The sequence below is a fragment of the Melanotaenia boesemani genome, chromosome 1 (assembly GCF_017639745.1).
Source record: "Melanotaenia boesemani isolate fMelBoe1 chromosome 1, fMelBoe1.pri, whole genome shotgun sequence".
NCBI lineage: Eukaryota > Metazoa > Chordata > Actinopteri > Atheriniformes > Melanotaeniidae > Melanotaenia > Melanotaenia boesemani.
The window spans coordinates 20,383,160-20,394,287 of NC_055682.1; the positions used below are offsets into that span (position 1 = coordinate 20,383,160).

At 37.9% G+C, this 11,128-nt stretch overlaps 1 protein-coding gene across 1 annotated transcript in view; it reads right to left on the bottom strand.

The window, feature by feature from the left end:
• The window catches only part of mrvi1 (murine retrovirus integration site 1 homolog), a 39,611-nt gene extending 36,295 nt beyond the window's left edge, over nt 1-3,316 (bottom strand). The window contains exons 1-3 of the mRNA XM_041988602.1: nt 3,203-3,316; nt 2,266-2,950; nt 1,515-1,658 (exon numbers count right to left, since the gene is read on the bottom strand). Of these exons, the coding sequence (XP_041844536.1) occupies nt 1,515-1,658; nt 2,266-2,950; nt 3,203-3,316 (943 nt within the window). The remainder of the gene's footprint in view (nt 1-1,514; nt 1,659-2,265; nt 2,951-3,202) is intronic.
• Nucleotides 3,317-11,128: the final 7,812 nt, after the last annotated feature.

Genomic DNA, 11,128 nt, shown 5'->3' on the forward strand with positions numbered 1-11,128 from the left:
TGCACAATAATGTGTAAGTGCATTAGATCATGGGTACTTGGTAATTACTTGGTAAAATATTTAGAAGAAATAGGAAACAAATTGCAATTGGTGCATCCCTGATTGTGATATATGTGTGAAGGCATGGAGAGACAAAGCCTTGCTTACAATATCAGTCACTGAATTGTAATATGTGGAATGACAGGAGTGCTCAAAATAAATAAATAAATAAAATAAATCTGGAAAAAAATAGATAGCCAAATACATAAAAGAAATTCAAATATTTTATATATACTTCTTCACAGCACAGTGAGCTGTCATCATTTGTGCGGTGGTCGACTTCTCTGTGTGTACAGGAAACTCCGCCCAAAAGCAGATGATTGACAGCTTGGACCCAAAGAAAAATAAATAGAGAAAAGAATAAGGAAATAAATATGGAAAAGAGGAAATAAATAGGGGGAAATAATTAAAAGAAAATGGAAAAATGAATAAAAATAAAAGAATGAAATTGTGTAAAATTAAATAAATGAAAAGATATAAAATATTTTAATTTGTTTTATTTCTTTGTCTACATATTTCCTCATTCTTTTCCAGATTTTTTTTTTTTTTTTTTTTTTTTTTTTGGCACTCTTGTCATTCCATAGTCATACACAGTATCAGACAGCACACTGAACTCTGAGTGCAACATTTACAACAAAGCAATAACAAGCCAACATCAACATGGGGCAGCACAGTGTAAACTTTAGACTGAAAACTGTAAAACAAACAACAAACAAGACATTGAGACGACTGTTGCCTGTTCTTTGTAACTAATGTCCCACTCCGAGGCCTCTGGCTGGTTTTCGGCAACCTAAATAAGCTCTGAACTCTCCTCCCCAGCACAAATAAACAATCAAATGTAAGACTTAGCCCTACAAGCCACCAGGACTGTCTTTTTTTCCTTTTCTTTTTTTTCCCATGACCTCTTCCTGAAGAGGTGGAACAAAAATGACCCTTCCTTTGGCCATAACACATCTTGCAACATATGGGAAGAAATGATAAAATGTTCTGTGTTCATTTATCAGCCTTGCAGAACATGATTTTGAAAAACCTCAGAAAGGGTTTGAAAAAGAAAAAATATATTGACACTGACAAACAACATAGAAAATTACCACTGAGTCTGCAAATGGTTCTGTTAAAGCCCTACAGCCTGTAAGAATCCTAAAGAATTAATCAACCACTGCAATTAAAACAGGCTGGTACAAATGCACAGACATTTGAGAATGAATAGCTTATAAAAATTTAAACTATTAAAAATTGGCTCATAACTGATCATTTTGGCTCCCCTCCTCCCAACATTACCAACAGACCCTTTTACACTTCCCCTCCTCTGTACCAGCTGATGTGTGCAATGTAAACATCTGCACAGTCCATTTTTAGACATTCTGGGGTATTGCCATTAAAGAAGGAAGCAGCTTTAATTCATCTCTGTCTCTGTGCGTACCCCATTACCACGATAACACTAAGGACGTTTTTCTGTGATGCAGTCACCATACCATTCATGGCTAGATGTGGAGGCTCCAGGACTTCTGGGAATACAGGAGACAGCAGAGGATGCTCGGAGCTGTCTCTCTTTTCAAGTTCATCATCATCCATAAAACCTGTGGTGTCTGTTTCAGGATCAGCTAGCAGACTGAGAACTGAAAACTTCAGGAAAGAACAAACAGAACAGATTTAATACTGGATCACTAATGTTAGACACACAAACAGAATGAAAATGGAGAAAGAGCCAAACACTGCAATGTTTCTTTTAGTGGTTCACAAAAGATTTTCAAGAGATAAAGTTGAGTTCAAATAGCTCTGTGATCCAGCTGATTACGCTACAACATCACAGCCAAAAATAAACCAGCAAGCACTGCTCATGAGTGTGTTGGATGGAGGTGAAATTACTCCCCTACAAGTGAAGATACCAACGATTTTTTAATTTGCTTTTTTTTTTTATCTCTCTCACACACACACAAACACATTCCCGTGTGTCTGTTTTAAATTTGGTACATCACAGAGTTGTGCATCTTTTTTTTTTTTTTTTTGGAATGGGGAGAAAAAGTCTCCCGAATTTGGATGATGGTTTAGGTTTTCAAAGTCTACATATATTTCATCACGGACGGCATGATATTGGACACCTCTGAAAACAATACATTTTATTTAATATTTAAATTTTAAAAGTACATAATTTGCATTTTTAATTAAATAAAATTATAATAAATTTACATTTATGCAAATAATTTCTAAATTTCTAACAGAGACAGACCTGAGAGATGTTTTTTTCCATGATCCCGGCCTCCAGAGTGTTAAACTGTTCATTAGTGTTGCCCACTCGGCCCAAAGCAGCCTCCAACCTCTGACTGATGCTCTCCATCTTCTCTCTCACCTGGCTCACCCTGTGCTCGCTTTGCCTCACCAGCTCGGCAGTCTCCAGGGCGCTGCTGACCATAGCCTCCATCCTCCTTAGGCTCGTCAGCAGCCCGTCTGTGGTCACCTGCAGCTCGGTTTGTTCTTGTGCTGAGGCTGTGATCTCAGGCTCTGTAAAGACTGATGCATCCCTCTGATCCTTTACTGCCTTCTCCACTGTTGTGTCGTTGTCCTTGTCAATGTGAAGAACTCTGCTGGTGTGTTTCTCTTCGACAAGCTCTTGTTCAGGTCTTACAGAGGTTTGAAGGTAACAGGCATGCTCCCTCATATCACTGATGATTTGCTCTGCTTGCAGGGGCTCTGCTTGTGTCTCAGAAAGCTCATGGATTGACTTAATTTCTTTAGTGCAGGGCTTCACCCTCTCCACGTTGTGGGCTCTCCACCAGTTTACCACAGCCACCTTGGCCTCCTGGATCTGATTCTGCCTCCTAGTCTTTGTCTCCCACGCTCTCAGACGTTCTTCCACCTTCTCACCTTTCTCCTCCCACACACACACGTTTGCAGCTTGAGCTCCTGCAGCCTGAAAACACCACCACGGCTTTATAAACATCTCTTTTACACACTGCTATGCAGTTACCAAGGGGTACTAAAACTGCACTTATCCCTGATGGAGTCTCCCTCAAAGAAGATAGTAACTCTTGTGGGTTGCCCATAAATACACTGTCAAAACCAGACACCCTTTTATTAGCTTAGCTTCTCAGAACAGAGACTAACATTAACCATATGCATACTGTTGCCATAACAGGAGAAAGGGAGGTAAAAACTCACATACACACTGACAAGCTGCTGTTTGATGCTTGCTTGTTGCTGGTAGCAGTGAGGAAAAGGCCTCTCCTGCACAGTAGCAGGATCCTTTGTGAAAGTAAAGTGATAAGAGAGGGACCATCATATATGTTACTGGATGTACTATTGTTAATTTAATCTTCTGTTCAGTGTGTCCTCACCATTTCAGGATATTTGTTGTACATGCAATGAGCTGTTTCTGCTTTCTTGATCCTGTGAATGATGCTCTGAATATCCGCACTGTGTGTGTGGACACTTTTCTCCTCCAGAACACTGTGATGCTGCAACACAAAGAAATCAGTTTCATGGATTATAAGAAACACAGGTTCAGAATTGTGGAAAAACAGCAGGTGTTACCAACCTGCTGCATTTCCTGCATCTCACTCTGCAAAGACAAATGGTTTGGAGGATTGAAACTGTGAAGAGTCTGATGACCAACACAGTGTCTGTTGTACCTGTCAACAGAATACAGTATGCCTCAGCAATATTCAAGAAGTTGTGCAATCATTTTATATTCTTTAAATAATAATGTGAAATGTAGTTTGCAGTATTTATGATATTCAAGTCATATGAGAGACAAAAGTGAAGGTATTTGATACTAAACCCCCCTTTTCCCCCATTTTCAGTTCAAAATATCACAGTTTGGTTACCCAACTCATTACTGTCACTTAGTACTCAACTTTATGATCCTTTGACAGAATACGATGACTAGAAAATAAACAACAGTCCTTCAGAAAGGAATGCCAATTATTATACAGTAGGGCTATTTATTGTAAAATACCTCATGAGAACTTGGTGTGAATGTTCCTGTAACCTCATTAGCTCAGACTGCAGCACCTGCAACACCAAGACAAAGTGACCGAAAGAAGTGTGCAGGATAAAAGTCCATTAAACATTTCTACATGATGCCTCAAGCTTTCACAACAGATTACAACATGTCAGACAAGACTCGCAACCAACCATAATGACAAGGTTCCCCTCAAAGTAGTCAGTGAATTGTATCCTGTTCAGATTACTTCAAAGGTGCAGTATGGAACAAAATCAAAGGTCTATGACGGCAATTTTTTAAAAAGTGTGTTTCTATTGGTATCTAATCGCTTTACTAAAATAACTCGTGCTTTTATTCTCATAATGAGACATTTATATCTAGTTGCAATGGGCCCACTGGACAGATGCTATATTTGTGCCACTTTTTTTTACTACAGTGTCTCTGATTGTACAAACAACCAGTGAAGTGAGAACCATCTTACTTTTAGGCACCAGCTTTGTTTGATAGGTACTAGAGCATTGTTTGGGATAATTAACGCCATAATAGGCACATAGAAGAAGACAGTACACAAGTACACAATTTTAAAGTAGTTACCTGTAGTGCAATTATCACTGCACCAGGGGCCTGTACTACAAAGCTGGTTTTTCTCTTATCGAGTTAACTTCAGGGTAAATCCTAGGTTTTCCGCCCTATGCTGGTTCACTTCTTACTGGGGTAAATCACCATGGTAACTCATGCTGAATGGCTAATCTGCTCTGGAGCAGGTTATGTTCTGGATAAGAGATTGAAGTATCTTATTCTCAGCTTTTTATAGTTAGACTTAATTAAAATGACATAGATTAGGATAATTCTGGGATACAGTTTAAGCAGACTGCGATTTGCTAAGAGTAGTGAATTTTAGACTCCATGTATAGACAGGCTGATGTAAAGCACACAGAGGTTTTACCATATAAGGTGCTTAGGGTCTTAGGTGCCCTGAAGACTGGACTTAGCACAACACCATGTGTGTAAACATATGTGTTTTCACAGGATTGGTCACTTCAGGACTTCAGGAATGTCTTTGAAACGTATATAAGAATGCCTTACACATGTTTTCAGGGGGATTCTCAAAATTGGCCAGAGACCTCACAGAGATACATATCTGTTTAAGATGTCTCTTATCAAGATTGAAAAACCCTGTTGATAACCAGCTTTGTTGTACCGCTGATCGGGATCCTGAATATCTGGGTAAGTCCACCCAGGTAACAAAGAGATTTTCTGGGTATGTTAATCCAGCTTCGTAGTATAGGCCTCTGAGGCTACTGGATCCACTTGCAGATGAAAACATTTTTATTTCTGGAAGAATTTTGAACACTTTTTGCTCGAGTTGTTTTATTTCTGTTTTCATTGGGTCCCTTGTATGTTGTGTCCACAGTACTTCCTGTTACTACACACATGGTCTTAAATCCAATGGGAAGGTTTCCCAAAACTGGTAGTGTAAATCTGCCTGCTTCCTGCCTCTTCACCCAGCATTTAGGTCCTTCATCCTCTGTGCACCCAGACAATCATGTCCTTCTATGATGGACAGTTGGGCTGCTAAACATGAACTGACTGTGTAAAAAAGCAGGATGTGTATTTTTATCCTAAGCTTAATAGTTTTAATGCAGACAATATTTGTATAAAATGTTTTATTCTTTTTTAACTGAATAAAAGGTATTAAAGGTATTGTATGGAGGTGTAGCGAAAATGTATGCATCATCCTCAGATGTTCTACAACCAGTTTGTGTCGCCTCCATCAGGATGCAGATGTATTCTGTTTTGATGCAGAACAATTTGGTTTAAATTGTCATTTTAATTGTCTGGTGTATGGTTTATTTCATTTGGCTGCAAATCAAACTGCCGTCTAAGGGTAAAAATAAACATTGTAACATACCTCAATCATTTTGTAACTATCCACATGAGAGTTCTTCATCTTGTCCATGATTATTTCTTTCTGAACAGCAACATTTAAAAGTTAAAAACACTACATGAATCTCTAAACAGATATTCTTCTTCACAGTTACAAAAAAACTGACCTGATTTATTTCTCTTTCTCTCAGCATCAACACAACCAAGGTTTCCTCAAGTTCAGCCTGTGAACACACACAGGTAGATATGTTACTAGTGGTATACTTTTATACATTAAAAGGAAACATGTTGAGCGGTTCCTACTTGTAATTCTTTGTTGGCCATCCTCAGTTTGTTAAGGCTATCTTCAGCACATGTCCTTTCAAAGGTGAGTTTTTCATTCTGAGTGGATGAGAGTAACATCAAAGACCAACAGCTTTAGATTTTTGAAGTAAATATGCATGATTTAATCTAATATTTAACATCTACATTACCTTATCTTCAAGCCTTCTAATATGAACCTTCAAACATCCAACCTCTTTGTTCTGAAAAAAGATTTACATGCAATAAGATTACAAAACAAAATTAATCAAACGTTGAAGAAGGTTTCGGTGGGAGATGAATAAGTATTTGATTGACCAGTTTATTGAAGGTGCTCTGAGAGTGACTGGCTTTCTCCTGAACCTCGGTCAACACCTGACGAGTCTCTTCCAGTTCATCTGCCAAGGATCTGGCTCTCACTGCTGAGAGCTGAGCTCTGCAGGCAGACACACACACACAAAATAATATCAGAGCTTCATCATGCCATCAACTCAGCGTACAAACCTTTACTCATATCCAATGTGGCAAAGAAGTGAGAAAAGTCACTATAGCGCTATTCCATGTTTTCTACATTTCTACATCAAACTAAAAGTAAGATTACAGTGAAACTGAGGATAAATGATATATTTTATGGATAAATCCATGTTAACAATGACGCCATGATAAAATATGCCAAACAAGAGTTGATATTTATCACAGGATTCATCAACTTTTAAAAGTTTCACATGTAAATTTTCAAGGTAAACAAAATGGACCAGCCTCTACATCCTAATCCTTGCATGCATGGCACATTCACTGTGGAGGTCTCTGATTGTTATTGGTTTGGTTATTCAGTGTTATCCTAAATATGTCTTCCTTGAACTTTTCATTCTTCTGTGTTTATAATCCAGACACATACCATGTCCTTGTAGTCACTTCCTGTCTTACTTCACTAATCATTTCCTGTGTGTGTCTGTTGTTATTTTACTTCTCTTCTTTGCTTGTTTTCATCCTCTCACTAATTTCACCTCTTGTTACCCAGTTAGTTCTCAGTGTCTTGTAATAATAATAATGGTAATTCATCATTTTTACTTTATTCTCGATTGGGAAATTCAGCTCTGCATTTGACCTGAGAGCAGTGGGCTGCCATGCAGTTGGGAGGGGTTAAGGGTGAAGGGTCCTCAGTGGTTCACCTCCGTCTCTCTTGTCTCTCCCTCTGTACTTTAACCATCTGCTCATACTCCTTGTGTCCCGCTTGGCATCTTCTATCAATTGTACTTGATGCAATGCTACATCTCTTTCTATGTGTGGAATAATACATTCTGCTTTCCTCCTTTTTATTTATCTTTTTAAACACATTTGTGGACTTTTTTGCTCACTTTTACCATCTTCAGTTGAAGCTCACTTTTTGTTTGGCATGCCCTCTGACACTGTTGTGTATTTGTGTCTTCTTCAGGACTCACACATAACAACTAGGCAATGACTTAAATGGATGCAGAATCTTTCATGCTTTGTTCTCGTTGCAACAAATTTGGTAAATATGAGGGTGAATCATTTTAGAAGGGCTGTGCTGTGTTTGTTGCTCCTTTGTTCCTACCAGCAAGCCTAACTTGCTTGGTGCTCCAGTCCTATTCCCAGTCAAGCAGTTTCCTACCTGCTGCTATAAAGATTTAGCAAGTTTATTATTGAAGCAGCTATTATTTTTCAGTGAGCACTTTCATATGTACATCTTGTTGAATTATTTTTTTTTTGTATTCAGTGATTGTATTAGCTGTAACAATATTGCATACTCCTCAAAGCAGATGTAAACCAGTACTTGAAAATGGTACAAAAAAGGCAGTAATTATTCTTCAGGTGTCTGTAACCTACAATAACCTACAAGAACCTTGTCAACAGCAAATAACCTACTGTACTAATGGGACACATAAAGTGTCTAAATTTGGTTTGGAGAAGAAGTGATGCTGAGGCATCGATCTGCATATTAAAATGTGATTTTTACTGTGGTTTAAGTTTTTATACTATTAAAACTATTACAGTTCTTACTGTTGAGCTCCTGGGAAAGAATAGTTGAAAATAGACTTGTCTGAAGAATATTATTCTGTAAAATCCTGTAATTGGACTCTGTTTTACTCTTCATGCTTCACATGTGTAAAATTAATAATTTATTTCTTGGCACACTCTACATACATTTATTTTTTTTATTGAAGCTTCTGACTAATCACAATTGTTGTTATCTAAGGATATGAGCAGCCAAAAAATGCAATAAAGACACAGATATCAAAACCATTTCTACTGAATTTTCTTTTTCCTGCAAAAAATGTTAGACCAGATAATGATGTGCTTATTCTGTAGAATAAAAAAGGTGAATGTGGGGAAAAGATCCTTTACCTGTCCAGCTTTGCTTGCAGCTCAGTAATCTCCAGACTGAGCTGCAGGTTTACGTCTTCACACTGAGCCAACATCCTCAACAGGCTGCTGTTCTGCCTGCTCAACGTGCGATGAGCATGCCTCAATTCAGACACTGTCGCTGACAGGTCCTGTCCGTCACTAAACCACACAAAATGTTAAATATGGCACCAAACCAATTACAGGAGGCAAACACAAACTGTGAGTGAAGGAGTTAAATAGCTAACCATGAACACTGGAGAACCTCTGACAAAGCTGCTTTGCTTTCAGAGAATGATAAATCCAGGCCTGAAAGGACAAAAAAATAAAATAAAATAGAAATCCACTTTTATTATTCATCCTATCAAGATTTTTATCCAGGACTCTGAGCAAAACCGGAACAGCCTACCATTTACATGAGCTGCCCCAGACAGGTGATTGACATCCACATCAGAGCTGAAGCCAAAGATTTAATGAGAGTCAATGACAACAAGCATTCGTGTTTAATTAACTAAATATAGATTACTGAAATTACTTAATTTAACATAACTTTAATTGAAATAATTTAACACATTCTGCTGAGTCTGTAAATGAAATCAACATCAAATACTATTGTGAGGTTAGAAAATTTAATGCCTTCTAAATTCTCTACTAAAACCCTTTCTGTTGGGGAGGTAGCACTCTTACTGAGCTGTTTGTAGGGGCAGTAAGTAAAATATTACAAATATACTGCCACGAGTACAAGTGCTGCACTGAAATGAAAAACTACATAATAAAAATTGCAATAACATAAAATTAAAGTTGTTATGTTACTTTCAAGGGCACATTTCAATTCAAGAAGCATTTTGTGCTGTCACATAAGGCTGTTCATTACAAATAAATAAATAAATAAACAAAAAAAATCCATGATATAAAACTTTAATGAACAGACTGCAGGACCTCTGTGATCATGGATCCCTCCTGCAGACCTATGTCTAACCTGTCCTGGCTGCACTGGGCAATCCACTCCCTCATGGTGGAGTGGAAGGTCTCTCTGCTCACATATGGGTCCTGATTGCTCGGATCGAGCAGCCGTCGCAGGGCGGTCAGTCTGTCCTGCTCTGCACTTTGAGCTGTCAGAGTGTCCAGGTATTGTACAATGTTGGAAGCCAAGACTTCTCCTGAGGACAAGAGGGAAGCAGGAAGAAAGTGGGTAAAGATTTAATTCTATTATTTCATCATGCTTTGAATAAATCACATTCAGCCAGTCACCTGTGTTGCTGGTTTTACATGCATTATACATGATGTCAAGGAGCTCATGTTCTGAGAATCCATTCGTGTCTTTACTATCCTGAAGCATGTCTTTTGTTCCACAGCTGAATGACTCCCAGGCTTCAAATGGTGAAAAAAGCTAACATTAGTGTGCATTCACACACAAAAACACACAGTCAGAAAAAGTTAATATAACGCAACACTTACCATTATGACCATCAGACATTGTGCATTTTCTCCTCAAAGTTCTCAGAAAGAAAATTTCAGATTATGATGGATGTTGATCTTGTTCCTAAATGACCCAAAGATTTTTATGCATATCCAGGAGTAACAAAGAAATTCATGAAAAAAAAGATAATACATAAGCTGAATTAAAGTAATTTGAATACAAAGACAAGAGTGGTTTTGCAAAAGTCCCCCCCCAGATGACAAACTGCTTTTAATGCAGTGTGATTTCATTAAATGCATCCAGTAAGTGCATCTTATGAAGAGGTGCAAATAGGTTAAAGATTAAAAGGCAAAGTATTTTCAATAAAAATATCAAATAAGTAAATCAAATCTCCACAATAGATTCATATGGACAAGTTCATTAGCCTTTGTTAGATACATTTGGAGGGTGCTCTTTCAAAATTGAGATTATGTAGGTAGTCTTAAAGTCAATTTGCTATCAAACATTTCTAAAATGAAAAAAAGAAGATAAAAACACTTAAAAAAATCTAATTCTTACTTTTCAGTCCAGATGGTTTTCCAGTAAACAAAAATATTTTTGTCAAATGCTAAATTAGAGATTTTACTTTCATTCTTACTCATCTAATCTTTTTCTTACTGTTTCACTGTGAAGCTACATGAGGTCGTCAAGATGCTTTTAAGCCTGTTTTCACAGCTTCATGTCAAAACCAGCTGACGTCCTCCTGCCCACCTTCCCCATCCTCCTCCTCCTGTTCCTACGTTGAGGGGGTCTGTGCATGATTTAACGAGTGGATCTCAGTTTGAATTAACCTGTTTTAACACATCAAATGCTGTTATGGCTGTCCCCCCTCACATTTCAATGTTCTCCTCTGTTGTTCCCCGGTGGTGGAACGATCTACCAAACTCCGTCCGATCCGCAGAGTCCTTATCCACTTTTAAGAGCAAGCTAAAGACTCAGTTGTTTAAGGAGCATTTCCACATTTAGCTTAACTAAATGAGCTAGAAAGATTTGTCCAGCTCTTTGGCTCAACCAAGTACTGAAGAAGTTGTGTGCACTTATGCCCAAGTTGATATTGTGTGATGAAATCGTGATCTTGTATTTAAATAAAATGACTTAAAAAATAAATAAATAAATTATATGCACTGCCTCTAGCA